Source organism: Rhipicephalus microplus, chromosome 2 (genome assembly GCF_043290135.1).
Source record: "Rhipicephalus microplus isolate Deutch F79 chromosome 2, USDA_Rmic, whole genome shotgun sequence".
NCBI classification, from domain to species: Eukaryota; Metazoa; Arthropoda; class Arachnida; order Ixodida; family Ixodidae; genus Rhipicephalus; species Rhipicephalus microplus.
In genome coordinates this window covers 291,820,412-291,844,756 of record NC_134701.1, presented here as the reverse complement: position 1 = coordinate 291,844,756, position 24,345 = coordinate 291,820,412, and the positions used below count along the sequence as shown (strand labels likewise).

General features: G+C 45.1%; 1 protein-coding gene across 3 annotated transcripts in view; it reads left to right on the top strand.

Annotated features, from left to right (window-relative positions):
- Window positions 1-9,288: 9,288 nt before the first annotated feature.
- Window positions 9,289-24,345, top strand: part of nwk (FCH and double SH3 domains nervous wreck) — a 156,823-nt gene continuing 141,766 nt past the window's right edge. For all 3 annotated transcript variants that reach the window (XM_037429187.2, XM_075882255.1, XM_037429181.2), the window contains exons 1-3: window positions 9,289-9,520; window positions 10,075-10,172; window positions 21,456-21,501. In XM_037429187.2, the coding sequence (XP_037285084.2) occupies window positions 9,500-9,520; window positions 10,075-10,172; window positions 21,456-21,501 (165 nt within the window). In that variant the 5' untranslated portion in view covers window positions 9,289-9,499. The remainder of the gene's footprint in view (window positions 9,521-10,074; window positions 10,173-21,455; window positions 21,502-24,345) is intronic.

The window sequence follows — 24,345 nt, the reverse complement described above, 5'->3', positions numbered from 1 at the left end:
AAGCTGCGCCACAGATGTCGCCGACTTCCTCCTCAAGGACGTGATTTTGCAACACGGAGCCCCACGGCAGCTGCTTACAGATCGTGGCCGCACCTTTTTGTCGAAGGTCATAGCCGACATCTTGCAGTCCTGTAAAACGAGACACAAGCTGACTACGTCATACCACCCGCAAACCAATGGACTCACGGAGCGCCTAAATCGAACTCTTACAGACATGCTCGCTAAGTATGTTTCTACCAACCACACCGACTGGGATCTCGCGTTGCCGTACGTCACATTTGCCTACAATTCTTCGCGCCATGACACTGCCGGTTACTCTCCATTTTTTCTGCTGTTTGGCCGAGAACCAACATTGCCTCTAGACACCGTCATACCGTCTCCTGGAGTACCGACCAGTGAATATGCCATGGACGCTATCACTCGGGCCGCTCACGCACGCGAAATCACCCGTACTCGCCTTCTGACCTCTCAAGAGAAGCAACGGCGCTTGTATGACCAACGACACCGCGACGTACACTTTCCACCCGGTTCTTTGGTACTGCTCTGGTCTCCAACCCGTCAAGTTGGCTTGTCAGAAAAACTGCTTACTCGACACAGGCCCATACCGTGTCCTCCGTGTGGTTACGCCTGTAACATATGAAATTTGTCCTGCCACCCCATTGCCTTCATGTGCCCAACAGGCTACCGATATTGTACATGTTGCGCGCTTGAAGCCCTACAACTCTCCTAGTGACGTTGACATCTAAATGCGCCGAGACGGCGCTTGCGCCGCCGGGGGTTATGCTACATGCATGTATACTGATATTCTAGGGGGCGACGCGCGTGTGTGCTTGACGAGGAAGACGAAGGGTTGTCTCCGCTCGATCGCTGGTGAACCGGGCACGCCATTACCGCTGGTTTGGAATATATCTAATCTCCAGCCTCGTCGTTACGGCGTCTCTTCTTTTCCGTAACAATATGTTTAAAAATTAACGCATCAGGGCTGAGATTATCACAGTTTCTATTCATTTATGAACGGCAACATTTAGGTGGTGGTGGTGGTGGTGTTGCAGCAGGCGGGGTTAGCCTCATTTAATAATGAGCCTTGGTCTCCGGTACATAGGCCTCAAATTTTGTTGTTCAAGATCAACTAGAATCTTTAAACGACTCGGTAGCAAGAACTAAAATTGAATTTGATGACAGATATTGTTATATTTCCAAACTTCTACTGTCTAGATACCTAATAGGGCTTGTTTAAAGCTCATTTACTATAGCTGCGACTGACTAGGGTAATCGCCACTGATGCATCCATCCGTTACGAAAAAGCGGGTATAGGTATCTTTAAAGACACCTTATCTTGGTATTTCTCAGTGCGTCTCTTGAATTACACCCCAACATTTGAAGCAGATCTCCTTGCAACTATTTTAACACTTCGAAAACTTTCAGTATGTTATTCGGCAGTTGTCACAGTTTCTAGTTTACTCTCCGTACATACATTTCTAGTTTCAGCGCCCCCTTCCGAGTCTGCAAATTAGATTGCATTCTCTTAATTTTTTACTAACAATTTGATTACAGTGCGGTTGGTTTGGGTGCCAGGTCATCATGGCATATTTTTAAACGACATGGCTGATGCATTCGCGTGGTGGTCTCTAGGTGACCCAGTATTGCCCATTTGTTTTATTACTGAATTCAAATTTCGCAAATATACAATATTTCAAGATTCCGTGAAAACTAGGTTACCACTTGAATAATATGGTCATCATTCTCTTTTTTTTTTTTGAGATAATAAATGGCGTACCACTCGCAAATCGGAAGTGCCTTTCACTAAATTGTGAAACCGGGTTCCTCCTCTGAAGTTCTACTAATACATACCAAGTGCCGTCCCCTTTAGGTTTTTATTTTGAACAGCCTGAAAACATTGATTACTTTTTTTTTACTTGCCATCGTTTCACTAGCCTTAGAAAGAAGCATTTCGAAACTATTTTCTGAAAATTCAGAATTACTCCTAATTCTTAAAGTAATCTTTTTCTTCAGGCTTCTCTGGGCCACTGCATATTATCGTCTGTATTTCTGTTAGTGAACTTATTAGAGACACAAATATCATTTGTGTAGTTATTCACCATAACATTTTTTTAACACGAAATCATTTTATGGCGAGGCCCTTCAAGACTTTTGTGACGTATTTTTGTTACGGAAACGACGCAGAAAAAACGTGCCTGATCAGATGTCGAAGAAAAAAATTCCGTCAACGAGCACCGACCTCTTGGTCGGCAGCAACAGACTGTGCACAATATTAGATGTGCCACCACCACTTTTCTTTTCTCTTTATTGCCTGCGCCACGGCCAAAGCTTTAACTGCTTTACGAATACGCTTTTTATATATCTCACAATGATCACACAGCACTTTTGGTCAGCGAGGTGGTGTCGCCCTCCTGTAGCAGAAAAGCAAAGTAATTGAGTTTGAGTGTAGTTTATTTATCACGTACAGCTGTACAGTAAGTGGCTGGGACAGAGGAAAAAAGCTGTATAAAACAGCTTGACAAAGCCCCATATCCCCATGGCAACTGTGGCAAAAAAACGGCAAAATCAAGTTAAACACAGGACAGTTTAAACCAGCAATGCATATGATTTGCAACACAACAAAAAATTTAAACAAACTATACTAACCAAAAACGCACATATTATACATCGAAAGAAAGAAGTAATCAACCAGAAAATAATACTACACACAGATTAATAAAGCATATATAAAATAAAAATATTAGAGAGCATACGAACATTTTCATAATTAATTCCTTATTGATTTAGTATATTCGGCAAGCAATAACTCAATGTCTGAAAGCCATAATTTGTGCGCGTAATTCATCATTACTGTGCTGCAACGCGTCATGCTACGCGTCCGTCGCAGTCAGCGCGTTTTTAAGAGAAGTGCAATTTTGTCAGTGACTTAGAAACGCCAGTGTTGTTTCTATACTCAATGATTTCAATGAACATTTGAACATGTGCGCTCGTCGGTAACCTGGTTATATGTGCTAATTTATACAACCGTAAGTCACTTAGCTTTTAAGAAAACAAATTTCAAACTTTGCAGCCGATTCTGTTCTCACACTTGTAAACGCTGGCCACGCTGTGTATGTGACGTAAGCTAAAGCCTACTTCTTTTCAAAAACCCCTGCTTTTCCCAGCAGACGGGTGCAGGGAGCGCCTTCTTCTACAAGCCGACCACAACACGAGCACAGTTGATTTTTGTCAGCTGCATACAGAGTGTTAGTCACCGTTTACTTCGGGTCTTACAACATTGAGCAACGAGGAAATAGATCCGGGGCATGTTAGGTGCTTCACGCGCCGGTGCGTCGAAATCAAAAAGCGATGCTTCCGCGCTGAGATAGTAGCTGCAGTTACCGTTGAACTTGTCAGTGGTATGTGCAGACAATCTGGTACAGCTTGATTCCGCGTCTAATGGCATCTCCAACTTGCTTTTCGCGCGTCATATGAGGCACGTGAGCTATGTTTACACCCTGGCCAGCCATGGTGGACTGTAGCAGATCTCGTGATATAATTGGCGACAGATTCGCCTGACGTCGTCCAATACCCAACACGGATGACGGGGCAGCTCTTTGTTTCGGTTTCTGTTTTGACTCATCGCTTATTGCTAATTAAAACTATAGACGAATGCCCGGGCATATTGAACCATCCTGGCTTTTGCAGGACTGTCGATGCTATTAAATGCGAAGCATTTCTTGGCGAACTTTGGCGACTTTAAGCGTATCTATCTATCTATCTATCTATCTATCTATCTATCTATCTATCTATCTATCTATCTATCTATCTATCTATCTATCTATCTATCTATCTATCTATCTATCTATCTATCTATCTATCTATCTATCTATCTATCTATCTATCTATCTAGCCGCCTATGACTCTTAGCTTTCCTGGCCGTTTGGATAATGGTATCGATACCAAACTTTGTATGATATAACACGACAGCATGACGAACATAACTGACTAGTCATAGCATGAAAATCATGGCATGTATGTCATGAATGTGAGGATTTAAATGCCATGGTATTGCTGCTCTTGAGGTGGTTTAATTCGCATAATATGTTGCAAAACCGGTATTATATGACATGACTGCATGGCGAACACAAGCGAGAGACCCTAACATCAACATTATTACATGCGTGTCATGTAACAACATGGCTACATGCGACACTCTTGATGTGCTCGTGGCCGGGGGTGCGGCCTCACCGGTGACCACCGCTGGTAACACGCTCCCTCACCATAAAAGGATTGCCCGCCCTAATGCAGTATCTGGCCACTACCTCCCACATGCATACGTCAATTACCTCACGGCCCTCAGTCCTCAGCAGCTGCGAAGCAATTGACCACGGCGGCGATCAGATCTGCAACGCAACAGAGGATGCTAAGAATCTCTGGATCCAGACAGGCCACCATTGAAGCGTGAACTTAGCACCGTTTAACACTAAAACCTTATCCAGTGAGACAAGTATAGCTGCACTATTCGAGGAGCTATAGGGTATTAAGTGGGATGTAATAGGGCTCAGTGAGGTTAGGCGGACAGATGGGGCCTATACAGTGCTACAGAACGGGCACGTCCTTTGCTATCGGGGCTTGGCTGACAGAAGAGAACTGGGAGTGGGGTTCCTTAGTCAAAGAAACATAGCTGGCAACATAGAGGAATACTATAGCATTGATGAAAGGGCGGTAGGTATCGTAATTAAACTCAATAAGAGGTACAAGATGAAGGTAGTACACCTTCTTGCATCGGATAGTATCCGATGCAAGAAGGTATAACAGGGAGAGAATTGAACATGCTCTGAACAATGGAGGAATCGTTAAAGCAGTGAAGAGAAAATTTGGGATAGGCAAAAACGAGATATATGCACTATGGGACGAAGAAGGCAAAGTAACTACAAATATGGATAGGATAGTAAACTTAGCGGAGGAGTTTTACAGAGCGCCTACGTCCAGCCATGATGACGCATCAATTGAAAGCTTCAATGAAGACATGGAATCGGCAATGAATAAGGTTAAAACGCAGTATACTATACTGATGGGATACTTCAATGCCAAGGTAGGGAAGAAGCAGGCTGGAGACCAGGTAGTAGGCGATTATGGCATAGGTACTAGAAATGCCAGAGGGAACGTACTAGTAGAATTCGCAGAACGCAATAATTTACGAATTTTTAATGTCTTCTACCGAAAGCGAGTGAACAGTAAATGGACATGGAGGAGCCCTAATGGTAAATAGACTTTATACTGAGTGCACACCCAGGCATCGTGCAGGATGTGGAAGTGCTTGGCAAGGTACGATGCAGTGACCATAGAATAGTACGGTCCCGAAATCACCTAGACTTGAAGAAGGAACAACAGAAACTGAAACGCAAGAAGCCAATCATTGAGCTAGCACTGAGAGGGAAAGTACAGGAATTCAGAGTTTCGCTTCAGAACAGGTACTCGGCTCTTATCGAGAAAAACAGCTTTAGCGTTGACGCAATGAATGATAATCTGACGAGTGTCATTACGAAGTGTGCAGTGGAAGTTGGAGGTGCTGTAGTTAGGCAGGACACTGGCAAGCTGTCACAGGAAACGAAGAATCTCATTAAGAAGCGTCAAAGCATGGAAGCCTCAAGTACAACAGACAAAATAGAGTTGGTAGAGCTTTCCAAGTTGATTAATAAGCGTAAGGTATCCGATGCAAGAAGGTATAACAGGGAGAGAATTGAAAATGCTCTGAACAACGGAGGAATCGTCAAAGCAGTGAAGAGAAAACTTGGGATAGGCAAAAACGAGATGTATGCACTATGGGACGAAGAAGGCAAAGTAACTACAAATATAGATAGGATAGTAAAATTAGCGGAGGAGTTTTACAGAGATTGGTACAGTAGTCAGCACAACCACGACCTTAATATAAGAACTAGCAGTAACCCAGATGAAACCCCACCAGTAATGATACAAGAAGTCAAAAAAGCCTTGGAGAACATGAAAAGAGGCAAAGCTGCTGTTGAGGATCAAGTAACATTATATCTGCTGAAAGATGGAGGACAGATTGTGTTAGAAAAACTAGCCACCCTGTTTACGAGGTGTCTCCTGACGGGAAGAGTACCAGAGTCTTGGAAGAACGCTAACATCATCTTAATACATAAGAAAAGAGATGACAAGGACTTGAATAATTACAGGCCGATTAGCTTGCTCTCTGTAGTATACAAGCTATTTACAAAGGTAATTGCTAACAGAGTAAAGAAAACATTAGAATTCAATCAACCAAAAGAACAAGCAGGATTTCGAACAGGCTACTCAACAATCAAACACATTCATACTATCAATCAGGTAATAGAGAAATGCTCAGAATATAACCAACCACTATACATAGCCTTCATAGATTACGAGAAGGTGTTTGATTCAGTAGAAATATCAGCCGTCATGCAGACACTGCGGAATCAGGGCGTCGATGAAGTATATATAAACATCCTGGAAGAAATCTATAGGTGATCAACTGCTACCATAGTGCTTAATAAAGAAAGCAACAGAATACCAATCAAGAAGGGTGTAAGGCAGGGGGACACAATCTCCCCAATGCTATTTACTGCGTGCTTACAGGAGGTTTTCAGATGCCTAGAACGGGAACAGTTAGGGATAACAGTTAATGGAGAGTAGCTTAGTAACCTACGCTTCGCCGATGACATTGCATTGCTGAGTAACTCAGGGGACGAATTGCAACTCATGATTACGTAGTTAGACAAGGAGAGCAGAAAGGTGGGTCTTAAAATGAATCTGCAGAAAACGAAAGTAATGTACAACAACCTCGGAAAAGAGCAGCGCTTCGAGATAGGTAATAGTGCACTTCCGAGTTGTAAAATACTATGTCTACTTAGGGCAGGTAATAACCGCGGAGCTGAACCACGATATTAAAGTAACAAGAATAATAAAAATGTGATGGAGCGCATTTGGCAAGCACTCTCAAATTATGACAGCTACATTGCCACTATCCCTCAAAAGGAAGGTATATAACTACTATATCTTGCCGGTACTCAGCTACGGAGCAGAAACCTGGAGTCTCACAAAGAGGGTTCAGCTTAAATTGAGGACGACACAGCAAGCAATGGAAAGAAAAAATGGTAGGTGCAATCTTAAGAGACAAGTAGAGAGCAGAGTGGATTAGGGAACAAACGGGGGTTAAGGATATTATTGTTCAAATCAAGGAGAGGAAATGGACATGGGCCGGGCATGTAGCGCGTAGACAGGATAACCGCTGGTCATTGAGGGTAACTAACCAAATTTCCAGAGAAGGCAAGCGGGTTAGGGGGAGACAGAAGGATAGGTGGGCAGATGAGATCAAGAAGTTTGCGAGTATAAATTGGCAGCAGCAAGCATAGGACCGAGTTAACTGGCGGAACATGGGAGAGGTCTTTGTCCTGCAGTGGACGTAGTCAGGCTGATGATGATGATGCTTATGATTATGATTATGGCGATGATGATGATGAATTGCAGAGAGCATGCGTGAATGAGAAAACATGTATGAAGCAGAAAAAAGCCATAAGACATTGGTGTTACAAGTGACGTTTCTTTCAGGCTTCCTTTTTATTCTTCAAAGCGTTTTCGCACCTCTGCAATGTTTGATGGGTTGTTGTCGGACGTCTCGGTGAGGTTCAACCGATCATGGGAGAAAAGTTAGGAATCATGTTCTTGAAAAAACTCTTCTTGTAATCGATCGATCGATATGTGGGGTTTAACGTCCCAAAACCACCATTTGATTATGAGAGACGCCATAGTGGAGGGCTCCCGAAATTTCGACCACCTGGGGTTCTTCTCGTAATCGTCTTCTTGTAATTATGTTCTTGGAAAAATAATGAGAAGCTGCAACAATAACAGGTACATGATATGTGACTTGCCTTTTTTACGTTGACAGTGTTTACGCAGATAAGACGACGATCACATATCTAGTACGTATAGAACTGTTCAATAACACGAATACAATACTGGCCTTTTTCGCCAATACGTTTTAGTGGGCTGGCGTTTAGACAGACATATTTTATTGCATATTAGAGAACTACCGAAAGGAAGGGCCAAAAAAAAAAAACAGAAAATATATACTCCGGCAGTGCATTTTCCATCAATATTTAGACCTTGTAGTCCATTAACTACTTTTCAACATTACATAATTAAAAGTGTAAAATGAAGTGCCGACTCTGTGGTCTCACTGCAATAGGGAACCATGTGCTATGGGATGGGAAGCCATTGGCTCCGTCTTAAGCGAGGACAGGTGGGCAGCGCAATTATGCAGCCTCGAATTCAATGACCAAACCCTGGCTGTCCAGAATGGCCGTGATCGGGTCACCAAGTTAGCCGTAGCGGTCTCTACGGGGGACTGGCTGGGTGTTGCGGGGTTTTCCCTGCCCCCCCTTTTTTTTTTGGAGCCAAATAAAGATAATTCATCATCGTCATAATTATTATCATCATACCAGTGAAGAAACTTCGAAGCAACCAAAATGGACACGCCATCAAAGTACACGCACACCTGTACGTCATAGGGTAATTGAACGGTTATTAGAAAAATCTTGTCAAATAACGCCGTAGGGAGAATCACTTGGATAGAAACATTTGTCTTCTGTTCGCGCATTCAAGAAGCTGCTTTTGAAAAAGTTTGGTTTTTTCCCCGTCTTCTTTATAATTATTTGGCAACTCTTTTGTCGCCGACTTCTCTTCCAGTTCTTTTTGTCCAACCGTTAGTACACTTTATTGCCTACATAATAATTTTGCACATATCAGGTGGGCAAGGTTGCCTTTTTCTGTCACATACGTAGTGACCCAACTTGTCTGTACGTCGTTTCAGCGGAGTTCCAGCAGCAGAATCATACAGGACGTGTGTATTTTCATCGTTGTCCTCTTGTGAGGCTTCAGCAGTTTTGCAGTCCATTGCTTATTATAAAAAGAGAGTATTATTGTGACATTATTGAATGAGAAAATTTGAAGCAAATGTGATTTGCACACTCGTTCTTAACGAAGAGCATCTGAAATCTGATTTTCGCACTGCATGTGTGAATATGTCCCGCACCATGTTTCAGTTTGGCGCCACTTAGGTCATCCTGAAGTGCAGTGTTGTACCCGACCACAGGAGGCCGCCACACGCACAGGCATCGCGCGACCTCTGTAATTTGTGCCGCGAAGCCCCGGCGGAGCAGCGACTGCAGAGCTAATGGGGAATAGAAAGGGTCCTTTCTCTCCGTTTTCGAACCCTCCTCTCCCTCAACCAAAATTCCCTCTTCTCGTGGGGGAACCGTGCGCAAATGGCGCCCGCCGCGGCAACGCTGTAAGATCGGCGCCGGTGTATCTTCAAACTCCGGGTGTGCAGCGTCGGAAGCCGATGCCTTGCGGCGCGCTGTACGAGAACCGGCCGACGGTCATCCGACGCGGCCCCACTTGTCACAGCAGCTGCCGTGGTTGAAGTGGGCTTCGCACGCCGTGTGGCCGCCGCCGCCGCAGTGCAACTTCCGAGATGCAACCACCGCCGCGAAAGGTGGATAGCCTCGAGCCATCGCTCCCGTCGTGTAGTGCTTCCATGTGGCTGTCGCAGTTCCGCTCGCTATGTGCCTCCCTGTCGGTATTTCCCACGCTGTTACACTCGTCTGCACCCCTTCGAGCGGGGCATAATCCTCAAACGGGGAAGGGGAGGTGCAGTTTCGATCGCCCCAAGGCGCGGTTCGCCGCCCTTACTTTTCTGCCATGCTTGAAATAAACTCTGCGCTGCGTGGGGAATTAAGTAGCATGGACTCATATTGGTACACGCGAATTCGCTCAGACCTTTTTTCCCACTGCTGTGATAGCTACACGCCGTGCATACGCCTATTTGCGTTCTGGGTTGTCTAGTCGCATATCGAACGAACAAAATGATCGAACCTCCTTTATTTTATTTTTTTTTTGCACTCGTTCGCTTTTTCGTTGAAATGCAGAAATCGTAGCGTATTAATGAATGAGCCGCCATGGAAAATCAGATTACATTTGTCAACCGAAAAGCGGCAAAGTAGACACGTGATGATATTGGGAGGTTGAAAATTGCATTTTCAATTTCAGGTGAAGGCCCACACACAGCTGAAAAACATCCATAATGAGCAAATTACAAAACTGCAAACAAAACACCAACAAGACGTCGAGCTGCTCGAGGATCTCAGGTAAGAAAAATAGCCGTGTTTTGGCCATTCTAAGTACGCCTAATGGTTATTGCAGCATTCACGTATCCTAGTTAAGTCTTATAGCATTCTCGTTTTTTTTTTTTTGAATTTCATTTTAGAAAACAGAAAGAAGCCACACAGAGGCAGTGGCGACATACCCTTTCTTGCGTACGCTTAGGCTATTTACAGGCTCTGCGTGTGCCTAGTTTTTTCCACCAAAAATTATCACGTAATTATAGGGAAGCAGTCAGGATCATATTGTGGTCAGTACAATTAAGTGCACTGCGCATATGTCGGGTATAATGCAATAATAGCTTCGTCCCCTCCTATGCAATGAAAAGTTCGGCACGAGTACCTCCGCGTGAATACGCCCTTGCTCAAGTAAGACGGCAAGATACCGACCAAACATCTGCGTCCTCGTAGCAGAACAATGGTACACGTCACTCGCATCAAGCCGTACTACGGCCCACTTAATCTAATCGTGACTTTAGTATAAGTCGAATATTATTCAGAGGCTGCTGTAAAAATGATGGCTAAGTGAGCAAAAAATTGCTGGTAACCACGATGATGAAGATGTAGGGCTTGTTTGTATTCAGAATGCCTTGTTCTCGTCGCGGACCGATTCTTCTACGTGTAATGAAGCTGACTAACAGCTCCTATGCTTGTCTTCCGGCCATGAGCTAAATACAGGAACCAGTGTCAGGAAAAAAAGAAAGCGCGCACGACACGTGAAATTTCAAATCACAGATCTGAGGCCGTCATTCATTTTGTCTACATGCAATGCAGCGGGGTGTTGCCATGCCATCTGTGTTCTGTTTCGCTTATATAGTTCGCACAGAACTCCACCTTTTCGTCTTTTTTTTTTTTTTGCAGCACTGTGTGCTTGTCGAAAAGGTTTTGTTCGCCGAAAGACAGATGAAATGCATCTGATGTGTATACGTGTTTCCCTAGAAGGAAGCGATAAATATTGATGAAAGGTTTCTGGGACCATTTGAAATTTTGCCGCCATATCGAACACCAACATATAAACATTCAAATTTTTTTGAAGCAGTTTCTGTCATCATATCTCCAAAATAAATAGTGGAGCGAATAGGCGGGCCGTAAGCGTTTCCTCTTATATTCCGCCCTTCTAAATGCGACGCGTTTCTCAGCAAACTAAAGGAGCTCTGGCCAGATCTATCTATCTATCTATCTATCTATCTATCTATCTATCTATCTATCTATCTATCTATCTATCTATCTATCTATCTATCTATCTATCTATCTATCTATCTATCTATCTATCTATCTATCTATCTATCTATCTATCTATCAATCTATCTATCTATCTATCTATCTATCTATCTATCTATCTATCTATCTATCTATCTATCTATCTATCTATCTATCTATCTATCTATCTATCTATCTATCTATCTATCTATCTATCTATCTAGCATGAGAACACCTACTGAATAGTGGCAACATAATGTATAGAAGAAGCCCAAGAGGAAGGTGTATAACAGATGCATCTTACCGGCACTTAAAAGGCCCCTGAAACACTTTTTCAAGTAACCACGGAATGAGTTCACCAGAAGAGCTTATTGGCTCACGAATTCAACGCTGCGAAAATTTTAAGAGTTCGTCCAGTGCGAGTGCAGTTACAAATATTTGTCGCATGCTGCAATTGCATTCTTTCTTCTCTCGTCCCGACGAAAGCACTGGAAGCTAAGCAGCGACGGGTGGCAAGCCACAGAAAAACGTCCCGCGTGCTTCGCGACCTTAAGAGCTTTTTGGTTCTTTTTTTTTTTTTTCGAATGCGCGGCTTTGTCAGTGGGCTTGCACGTGCTGGCGGAGACAAGTAGCGGCCTCCCATGGCGATCTCTGAAACTAGCGAGCGCGCCATGTTCAAATCAGTTAATGGCTGATAAATGGGTCGTTGACGTGTGATTTTTGGGCATATAACGTGATTTGTCAACAGAAAGGAAAACAATGTTTAGCTTTGATCATTTATTGTGAATTCTAGGCCGCGTGCTCTGCTATAATATTCAGCTCGCGTGTTGTCAGGAGCCTGTTCTACCGAACGGCAGAGTTTTCTGACCATGCTCAAAAAGTGTTGCAGGACCCCTTTAAATACGGAGTAGAAACCTGGAAGCTTAGAAGAAACGGGGTTCAACCTCAATCGAGGACTACGCAGCGAGCGATGCGAAGGAAAATGATAGGTATAACTTTGAGAGACCAGAAGAGAGCAGAGTGCGGTCATTGAGGGTTACGAATATCGTGGTTGAAATCAAGATAAAGAAAGAGAAACGGGCAGGGCTTGTCGCGCATAGGTAAAAAAAAAAAAACACTGGTCACTGAGGGTAACTGGCTGGATTCCAAGAGAAGGCACACGCGTGAGGCGGAGATGAAAAATTATGGGGGCCGATGAGATTAAGAAGTTTGCAGGTATAAAGTGGCAGCAGCAATAACAGGACCAAGTTGACTGGCGAAACGTGAATGGGGCGTAGTGAAGTTGATAACGATGATAATCATGATGATGATATTAGTGATAAATCTTTCAGTGAAATGTCGTTAATCACGTTAGCCCCAAGTGTTTCATGAAATCTTATTTCTCTTGCGTACATTTCACCGCGAAAGAAAACAGTTCTGTAACAGGTGTGTGTTCTCTTGCTAGCACGTGCACAAATATAAAACAGCCTGATCTTTGAATGAAAGCATTGAACTAATTTAAGAACACTTGGTGATAATGAAAAAAAAAATTGGACCGTCTCTCCAAAGGGAACCTGATGAGATGCGAAGCAGCAGCGTTGAGCATGGGTGGCGTCACGGACTGAACGGCGTTAACGCGGGTGCTGCAGTGAGTTCTGGAAGATTTGTTTGAAGCGATGGCTAGCGTAGGCATTGTGCGTGACACGTACAGACATGTTTCAACGCGTACGTTAGGAGCGTGTAGGTCGCGGCAGGTGGTGTGGGTGAACGGACAAGGCGGCAGCTCTGGGCGCCGCAACGAGCACGCGGCAGGTGAGGGAGAGAGTGACGTCAGCGCGCACTGCGATGGGAGTCTGGCATTCACGCGCAGCAGCGGCGTGACCTACTTGGCACTAAGCCAACACCTGTGGCGTGGGGCGTGTTTGTTTGGAGGGACAGCGTTACACGGGCTATAGTCAGAAAGCAGCTCCACATCTAATAACATCTAGGATGTAACGTTCCAAAACTACGATGAGGAACGTCGTGGTTAACGTATTGGGAAATTTCGAACATGTGGTAACGTACACTGACATCGTACACACGGGCCTCAAGTATTACTGCAAAAGCCTTTAGTGTCTCATATCGCGGTGATTTACTGTGTCTGTCCGTGCCCTGGATGCTAGCGTTCGCTACTTCGAAGAGTCCCTGCGCTTGCACTAGCTTCTCTTAAGGTTTTGTCAGTAGGTATAGCTTGGGTTGATACTAAGCGCAGCATTAAGAGCCCCTAAAAAGCCTTTAGGTGAGCCTAATATCATTTAGGCTAATGTCACCATATGCAAAGCACGAATTGCCATTGTTTATATACATTCTCGATGGAGGCAAAAATGCTGTTGGCCCGTGTGCCCAGATTTGAGTGCACGTTAAAAAACCCCAAACGGTCGAAACTTCCCGAGCCCTCCACAATGGCGTCTCTCATAGGTATATGACTGTTTTGGGACGTTAAACCCACATTCAATCGATCATCAAGTGCTCATATAGAGATCGAAAAACAAAAGCTACAACACAAGGCACTTCGATAGATCACAGCCCGTGATAAACACTGGGGCCGCATATTGCTGCTTCGCTGTTTAATAATTACGAAATGTTTGAGTGGGGAGGTTGTTGAGGCTCTTTTGCCCTTACACTCTCTCAGCAATCACATGAAAGCACAGCGGCGCGCGGCAACGCTTCTTCGTCAGACGTTTGTTTGCGGTGGTCGGGTGGCTCCCGCGTGCGCACATAGTAACGATCCACCCGCTATCGCAAGAAGGGAGACGCGCGCATTCTCACTGACCCCGCCTCAACGGGGTCCGTGACGGGGTCAGCTTTTGCGGAATATACTTTAGAATTCACAAAGTGTCAATTTCTTTAGGAGCGAAGCTCCTTAAGGCGTGGGTCTCTCCATCATCCGTCGTTGTCGTACGTAGCCACCGGGATACGAGATGGGAGATGGCGGTTCTCGGAGTGTTCACTAGATGGACGCATGGACAGACGCATGGGCGGACGTGCAGAGCGGGTATGTGCCGCAGGAGATGCGAGATGGCGGTACTTGGAGTGTTCATTAGATGGACGGACGCGTGGACGTACAAACGGAAGGACGCACGAACAGACGGATGAATGCATGGATGGACGCATGGATGGTCGTGCGGACGGACAGAAGCAAGAACGAACGGACGAACGGAAGCACGGGTGGGCTGACGGGCGCTTTGCCCCACTCATCATCATTAAGTCCATCAATGTGCTGTCATTTTTTTTTTCCTCTCCTCCATCGAAATGCAAGCGCTGCGCCCGGGACCGAACCCGTGACTTTCAGGTCAGAAGCTGACCAGCACCGCACTCGGCGAGTTGAGCGAGCTGAAGGTGGCGTGGCCTTGGCCATCAGCACCGCCGCGTTGCGTCTTTAGGCCAAAGCAGATCAAAGAGGCAACGCAAAAAGAAGCGCATGGTCGAACTCTTCTTCACAGGCTGCCGCAACAATCGTAGTTGCTCAGAAGAAAGTCGTCTGCTCCTAATTACAATCAATTGACCCTCAATAATTGTCCTGGTTGGTTCTCAATGACAGCGAAGCTGTTTAGCAAATCGCTCTTTGCGCATTTTACAAATCCATCATGACTAGAAACAGGTAGGTGCCACACACAAAAGAAATGGGTAAAAGCATGTTACACCGAAAAGAATGTATCAAACAGAGTTGAGTGTGGTGGTCAAAATAACATGCACGATAATTTTTTTGTGTGAAAACGCTTAATTTTGCGAGCCGAGCTTTTTGCTGGACGATATCGGGGAGGTGTTGATTATACACCTAAAATAAATTGATGGAAGAATAATCTGCAGTGGCAATTCCACCAGCATTTTTCGTCCACCTGTGTGAGAGAGCAGCAGAATAAACTGCTTTCACCAAAATACTCAATGATTCTACCCTTTCTGGTATGAAGTCTTGATCTTGCTAGTAACAGCAGAACCCTGAGCCTAGAAGTGTCCGTTACACAGAGGGAAAGGGGCTCGACCTATGTGCAGGATACTACTGCAATGGCCCCTGCGTAATTGAGCTTCATATTTGCTTGGTGACAATGAATTACATTGCGCACCGCCCTCGGCCAAGTTCAACATGACTACAGCAAAGTTCAAGTGAAGTTCAAGCTCACTGCAGCCAAGCTCTAAGCATCTTCGCCGCGTATCGAGCTTCGCACGGCTTAGTGCCAACTTTGAGCAACTTTCTATTCTCCAATTTCATATTATTTTATAGAGTTCTTAGCTTTCACTATTACTTCGTCTTTATGCGATTTTTGAAGAGGGGGTATTCGTTCAATTTCAATCAATGCTCAAATTTCGGTTGGCTGGTTCCGCTAGATGTCATTGAAGCGGAGCTCTGCATGACTTTTCAGAGAGGTTTAGAGTTGCTAAGAAATTTATTCGCATGGAAGTAGATGAATTGGCCGCGATCAGAACCCACCGAATACAGTAAGCTGTAGTGCGACGAAGCGTGTAGCAACCAGAAGCTCAATTCGGTGGCGATGCTGCTGAAGTGGAGGCCACTCTTTGCTCTCTACAAAGGGTCAAGTTGGACTTTGGCAATAGCATGAGCAGTATATAGGCTCAATAAATATAATAATGACATTTGTTGGGGTTTAACGTCCCGAAACCACGTTATTATTATGAGAGACGATGTAGTGAAAGGATCCGGACTTTTTGACCGTTTGGTGAAAAAACAAAATGTTGCGGATTATTACCTGAAACTTGCGGGAGGGCTTTTTAAAATCTCTTCGTGGTCCAGAGGTGGCAAGTGCAATATAAACTCAACAGAAGTTCGCCGGGAACGCCAGATTTGTTCGTTGCCTCGAGAATATCGTTCTTGAGGGCTTTCGTTTCGGAGGGGCACAACTGTACAGGTTTCTTACGAAAAAATTGCCAGCACTGATGTGGCAGAACGTCTCCTAGCGCGCAGAAAGGGTGAGTTTGAGTATTAATCTAGCGTCATATTTTTTATATGTTGTCTCAATTTTTCGCTCACGGATGGCGCTGAAGCGGACACCGGTAGAAATTTCTGTGAAAAGATTAATTGCGTTAATACTTACAAGGGATGCAAACACCGAACAGGGGCTGCATATGTTTCAGCTTTCCTTTTCAAGCATCCGTACAGAATGCTTGGATGGTTACTGAGCGTGAACCGGTTCAGAATTGTGATAATTTTATATCTACGAAACACGGTAAACCATATGAGCTCCGTTTTAAAAAAAAAACTGGTGCTTCATATCAGAAAAATTGCGTACACACGCCGCTGGCACAGAAGCTGAAGGCCTGATCGTGCTGTACAAGGTTGCGTATTGTGGGCAGAGTTATGCTGTAGCTCAAAAATAGCGGACAGCTATGACAGCGCATAGCTCTCGCCGGGTCATCACGAGGGTATACGCATTTTTCCTCTCTGTAAAGGCCGGCAGGTCTTTGCCCCTGTGGTCGCTAGCGTGCCCTGTGGCTGGTAGGAAAGAGGGTAATCGATATCGCTGCGCCGGCTCCTGCTTGCACACAGGAATAAACACGTGTGGGCTGCAGCAAGAAGGAGCGTGGAGATGAACCTCTGTTCTCGCCATCTAACGGAATCGCTGATATGTCGATTGAGGCCGCGTATTGATATCCGCTAACAAGGAAGAGTGCCTCACAGGGAAGTTCTCGATGGAGGTGTGATGTAGGCTACGATGACGTGCAACACGACAGTATTAATGGCAACAAATGTCGTTGCAAGAACGAAGATAATGGCACTGCATTTACTATGGTTAACGGCGTTTTTTTCTTAAAGAAGCGCTGAAAGTGTACAAAGCGCGCATCGCGGCCCCGAACATCCTCATTCTCATCCCCTCTCAGATGGCGATCGCAGTGACGTTTTCTTTAGAATAAGGCATTGTTTCATCGTAGCAATCAAGTATGGATCTTTACTAATGCGATGTCGTGATATGTCGCAGCAATTCCGGCGTCGGGGTCTGTGATGAATGCAAATAATTGATTAATATGTGGGGTTTAACGTCCCAAAACCACCATATGATTATGAGGGACGCCGTAGTGGAAGGCTCCAGAAATTTTGACCACCTGGAGTTCTTTAACGTGCACCCAAATCTGAGCACACGGGCCTACAACATTTCCGCCTCCATCGGAAATGCAGCCGCCGCAGCCGGGCTTCAATCCCGTGAACTGCGGGTCAGCAGCCGAGTATCTAAGCCACTAGACTACCACGGTGGGGCAATGCAAAGAATAAACATCAAGTGTTTAAGCCAGAATTGAAACCAGGCATTCTACATCGCACTCATGTCTTCTGTGACAAAGCGATGTCAGTGCTTCAAATTACACTGAAAAAAAAAAGAACCTAGGCAGATTTCATGTGGTGTAACAAGTCGCGGTAACACATGTAATATTGCATGGCAGAAGCACACAATCAAATCAAGTTCAAGCCATGTGATTTGCGCAACAAGCCGGTGTATTAAAAGACCACTCATTACAATGTGCTGAGGCATGTCGTTATCATCATCAGCCGAATCATAAACATGTGCAGATGCGCGTATTACATGACGGACGCATAGTAGGTTTGTCGCTACTTCGCAATATACGGTGTAGTGGGCACTCCGCAACTACATCTGTAGTAGGCATTCTATGAGTGTTTGACAATGACCAGTTCTACACGTACGCGCCTCGTAATCCTTAAGGCAGACAACCGGTATACAATCAAGGCTACAGAATGGCCACCAAGGAACGGGAAACACAATCGAGGAAGCCAGTGATTTACACGGGGAGGCGAAATTAAAGAAGTTCGCGGGCTAGTTTGCACACGTTAGTGTAAACTGGAAGTCATTCGGAGATGCCTATGCCCTGCAGAAGACATCAGTAAGCTGAAAAGACTGAAAAGAGCGTGAAGGCCGAACTATATGTGCACTTTTAGACGTAAAGACTGAAAAGCACGCACAGAATATCATAAGGTAAGTAAAAACACTTGGTGACATCGTCAGCCGAATAAGAAGACACATTAATGTGAATCGTGTAAGAAGTAGCCATGCATTAACAGCCGCCAACTAAACCAGTCAGGGGCGTAGCCAGGGGGTGGCACACCGGGCACATCCCCCCCCCCCCTGAAAATTTTTTTCGCCATGGCATATAGAGAGCGAGAAATGGCCATTTTAAAGAGGTGCCCCGTCCCGAAATCAAAGTGAAGCCCACCCCTTCCCGAAAAAAATTTCTGGCTACGCTCCTGAAACCAGTCCATCGCTCTTTTGAAATCCGACATACCTACAAGAGCTGGAGAAAGTGAAGGATGGCCAGTCGGTAGACGGCGCCTGAAGAAAAGGGGAGATAATGAAAAAAGTGCTGCGCAGATGGGCTACTAAGCCGTTCGCCTCTGCATGCTCATTTGTTGTCAAACCACGTGAGCTTTTGTTCCCCGCACCTTGTGCTAGTGAGTCACCCGCATGACCGAAGCGCTCTCACGGTGAGCCAGTCTGAGAAACAAGTAATCTCTGTTGTGACGCTGCTCCCTACAGGATAATGTCCGGAGTAGTGTCACGACAAAAACTTCCTCCTCACAAGACCCTAACGGGAGGACATGCTGGTCCAGTCGTATGGATGATGATGGGTTGATAAGTTATGTGACACTCTGAGGCAAAGTGCCTTCGGCGCGCGTCTCCTTTTTGTCTGACGTACATGTGGTGGCGTGCTGTCACAGTAAGTGTGGACTGATGGCAGCATCTTGCGTACTAACTCCAGACAGCCGACCAGCTGTCCAGCCTGACTTGTTGTTGCGCGAAAGTATTTTTAAGCTGTACGTTAACGAAATGATGGAGGTCTTGTTTAGCTGACTTCTTGGAGGATGAGGACAGCAAAGTGCACGTGGGAACGTGGAGGCGGAGACACGTCTTTGAAGACAGGACAGTTGTTTGATGCATTGGTGGAGCATCAAGAAGGGGTTCGTCCCACGATGTGGTCTCATATGATACGGGAGTTAATGGAGATAAATGGAGAGGGGGGGAACTCGAAGGTGAGATCGGGAAGCGTATACAGAGGTCGTGTTTGGCGCCGACTCTGTTCCAGAGTTTGATTCTACATCAAGAAGTTGGCGTTGATGTGTGTAGTATACCAAGGGCTCGGCAAGTAACGCCGACGTTAATACAGCCTAACGCTTATTGTGTGGTTAGCTTAGTGGTCGCCCCGGCCTTTGATTGCAAATAAGTGTCAGTGTGTAAATACACTGATGTTTGCCCGGAACTGAGCAACTGGGCCTGTGCAGTTCTTCAACGTGTGGTTGTGGGGGTCTCAACCATCGGGATTACCTCCATCGTCCCAATTTTACCTACTGGAGACACGCTTTTACCATTCGTGTGATTTACTCACAGTGCTGCTGTCCAATGAAGGCACGTTCGCTGTTCGCCTTCCTACTTCTTCAACGACTGTTTGGCTACATTCTTCTTGAGCGCCTTTTTCAGCAATACCCCAATGAAAACCACTTCTACTACATCATAAATAAGACCTCGTCTCTAGACTCGCAGAATGTCGACAACGCGCTCGCTTCGATGCAGGTTCTATTGAACAAGACCGCATGAAGCATTACGACAGCTTTCATCAAGCCGTCGCCTTTCGTACACGAGATGAAGTCCTCCTCTCAACGCCTGTTTGTACTCCCCCAGTTTGTTGTAAGTTTCATTTTCACTTGCTTGACGACTGTGCTAAAAGGGAAAAAAAACATAGCATCCGCAGTCAACTATCGTGTCACTTCCGTTAAGGTTCCCTCAGGTCGTCGTTACCGTGGTTTCAAGATAGTTCACGTATCGTGTCTCAGTACCTTCCTTCGCACACACTTTTTTGCCAAAGCCTTCGCCGAGTCGGCACTTGGCGTGCGTGTGGAATATTGTAGTGAGCAGCATATTCATGCGCTTCGTCTTCTCATCGGTGCACTGATGCTGGCAAACTGATTCATCTGTCGGCTCAGATCTAGTCGGGGGTCTGAGTGAGTCCGGTTGAGTAATACTTTGGTGAATTTCAGGTGAAGTGAGGATCCCGTTGAAAAAAAAAAAGCTCAGTGAGTCTGAATCTGAGCAAGTTACAAAAAGAGTCCTTAAGTGGCCAGTTTGTATAACCAAAAATCCCAAGCCTCGCGACTCTAATGATGTTCATTTGTAGAACTAAGGGCTCTTCCTCTAACTTGTCCGCCCATGCAATATTGTTTCGCTCTTCGCCGTCACAGCGTATGCAGAGCACGAGAATGTTACTTTTGTCGCCGCACCAAGCTATTACGACTATTGCCTTCTTTTGGTCAGCACTCGTCGTCGTCGTTTGCGTTCCTTCCGTCCGTTGTGTGTGTGTTGTGTTGTTTCTTTGCGCTGTAGTGCGCCCTAAATATTTCTTGAGTGAGCCTGAGTTAGCTGAGCTTTTTTTTGCTCACCTATCAGGGAGCTTATCTATAGGCTTCAGCATTACTACCAGTCTTATGTTGCCTGACGTATATATTCTTACTACTCACAGTTGCTTCAACGCCCTAGCGTTCATACGCCACATTAATTATTACTCTCAGAGGCGTATGTAGGGGAAAGAATTGAGCTGCCTCACGTTCCCCCGAAAGCTCTCGAGCCCGGGAGAAGTCCGCTTTTTTACCATAATACCATAACCAAATGCCATAAGAAGTAAGGCAAGTTCATATATCACTGACATTCTGGAATTGCAGTACGGGTGCTGCTGATTCCTCGCAAGAGCGTAATGAATGTCGGGCTGTTTGGAAAAAGCAATGAACACCAACGCTCGGCGCATTCGAGGTAAAGTGATTGTTCCTTTATGTCATGTGTGGGAAATTATTATTTACAGTAATGCGTATCTTGCAACTGTATTAAATGAACACCAAGAATAATATACACGCAATTTTTCATATTTCTGGTGATATCGAATTTTGTCGAGGCTTGCTTACACATCAAAAAAGTAAACACTAGTGAAATTGGCCGGGTGAGAACTCGTGCTTTGAGTGCTTTCGTCTGCAAAAAATACCTTCAGAAAGCACGATTACACAGGAACATCAGTTGTTGATAGTATACCATGTATTTGCGTGTGTTCCAGGAACTTCACGAAGATCCGGGCTACGGTGGAAAAGGAATACGGAAATGTAAGTAGAGCTCAATCTCTTTCGACCACTTCCAGTGACCACCACTGGATTTGACCACTGCTGTTGACACTTCTTTTCTATCTCCCTTGTCGCCTTCGTGCAGCACAGAAAAAATGGTGCGCCTCTGAACAATAACGATGAATTGATTTATGTGAAGTTGCGTTTCGAGAACTCAACTGTTAACGTTCAAAGATGTTTTCTAACCGAAGAGAAAACGGAGGTCAAAGTCCAGCTTCTCAATTTCGTGCCGATATTGCTGGCCGTGTGTATCAGGGTGATGTCCAATATTTCACAGTTTTTCTCGTAATGATAACAATTAGTAGGACTTAACGTCCAAGAGCCGCGATATGATTATCAGAGACACGATACTGTCTGTATAGGCTCCGGAAATCTCAACCACCTGGGTTTAAGAAAAACTTGACAGTGGGCTAGTCAGTTAAACATGATTACCATTTCTTGCGCAAAATTTACAAAAACTAACTGAAGATAAACGAAAAATGTACTGAACACACAAAGCGCCTCATATCTAATAGTAATATTTAGGACTGTACGTCGCGAACCTAGATATATTTACCAGAGATGCAACTATGGAGGGCTCCAGAAAGTGTGGCGCTGTGGTGTTCTGTAACGTGCATTGACAACGCACGCACCTAAACCTATATAAGTACACAGACCTCGAACGTTTTCGCCTCCCTTTTGATCCTGCGGGTCGAACACCCTAACCACTAGATCACCGAGGCAGGTTCTGCCGTACTTTATCCACGTTGGTTCAACGAAAGCACCGGACGTGTAAAATCTCTGGTTACCTTATTAGGCAACACACTTCATATTTATCATTTTAAAAAATCTACCGGCTGTCAAAATCTGTGGTGCAGGCGCCTGAAGCTGGCCTGGTAATCTGTGTGCGTTTATTTATTTATTTTTAGTTTTCAGGGCCTTACCTAGCAGATGAAGCGTCTTCTTGGGGCAAGAGCTGTGCTTTTGATGTTTTCAAGGGGCTTACTATCGATTCGACAAAAATATCTTAATTCTTTAGTGTCGCTTCAGTCTCTTGGCTTATTCGGTTTATACATGCATATATTAAACCTTAGATCCATGCTCTAACGCATGCTATACCGTAACGCATAGCATCTGGGTAACATCCCTGCGATCCACTTTTTCTCGTTTGTGACAGCTAACGGCAATGTAGCCTCGTTTATAAAAACTGGTGTAAACAATAAAAGAAGGTATGTGTTTACTCGAAATTATTCTTGCATAATATGCTTTCATGCTGAGAAAAAAACATTGAGGGGCTATTTCACTTTTTCAGTGGCGCCAGCTATAAAAGATCAGCAACTCATGAACACCAAATATAGGTCTTCCGGCCTTGAAGGAGCGCCCCACTAAGCCTATTGATTATTTCACAATGTTTTTCGAAAAGGGTGCCGATTCCACGCAAATACTATGCTGTCGAAGCTTAAGGACATGAACCTCAAGCAAATGGAAGTACCAGTGCGTAGCTAAAGAGCTACAGAGCGCACGATTATCACTTGATAGATTCTAGGTGGACGGTGACCGCTTTCGGTGGTAAAGCCTGTGCATCACCTTCTCCGCAGTGCATGGCTGCTAGCGGCGTTGGAAAACGAAAGCGCAACTCTGCTATCTAAAGGCAGCATATATAGGAACTCTACCTTTCAACAACGGGAAGTCAGAAAAAAACAAAAAAACAATGCTACTGCTGGAACCGCCTCACAAAGCGCATCCATATGCGGCACAAATTGCCGTCGTGGGCCGCGCACGCGCTGTGAAGGAACGCAAATGGTGGATCGTGCTTTTACTTTCTTTTGTGACGTGGGAATCGTTTTACACCTTGTCAGCTTAGAATTAACCTTGATTAGTTTCACTATGCATTAATGTTTTGTTTTTTGTACTATTGCCGAATTTCATTGTTTTGAGTCATGTTTATTCTTATTTTTTTAATTTCTTGTTTCCAACATGCTATTATTTTGCTCGCCATTTGCCTGCCCTGTATTCAATCAATTCAATACCGCTAGCAGGTGGCCCTGACAATGTTTAACTTGGGACCTTCTTCTGCAATAGTTATGAATCATGTCACTTATAAACCATGTCAGGGATTCGAGGATGTTGTATGAACTGGACTGTGCCTTTCGACTGCACTCATGCTTGATACGCCTCACATACATACATAGTGCTTCTGATTACGTATTGCTCATTTTTTTATTCTTAAGTTTTCTTGTCCCTGTGTGCGTCTTGAATATTTATATCATGATGGGATAGCCCGCTATACGAATACCTTCGCTTTTTTTTATGTATAAATAAAAAAAACTGACACCATGTTACCACAATAAACCGTACGCAGCCCACTTTGGTTACAACACGGCCACTGGACTCGGGATGCTCCTACTACAGTTGGCCGATCCTAGGGTGATAGTGCACCGCATTTCGCCGAAAGTGCGATCCAGCAGGCAGGCCAAACGAGGCGCGAGTGGCACACGCTGTGAACCTGGCGGCAGCGCAATATTCCGGCCACGCTTCTTTTTCAGCTATGCGCCAGAGCAAATCGCAGCGAACCACCGTAGCCCTGCTCTCGGTATCGCTTTGGTCTCGAGAGAGACCACCGTAATTGCGCTGGCGCCGTTGGGGCTGACCCAGTGTTATGAACCCGTGTCCGCACATGCAGTGCAAGCTCTCCGTTCTACGCTATAGTTCCCTACAAAACAATAGCATGAGTAGAACTTTCTCGAGGCTGAGGGTCGTACGTAGCTTGGATTTCATGTGGAGCAGGGTGTGCGCGCGTGCTGGATTGTGCTAAAGTGAAAGCCTTATACGTCTCATGAGTTGAAT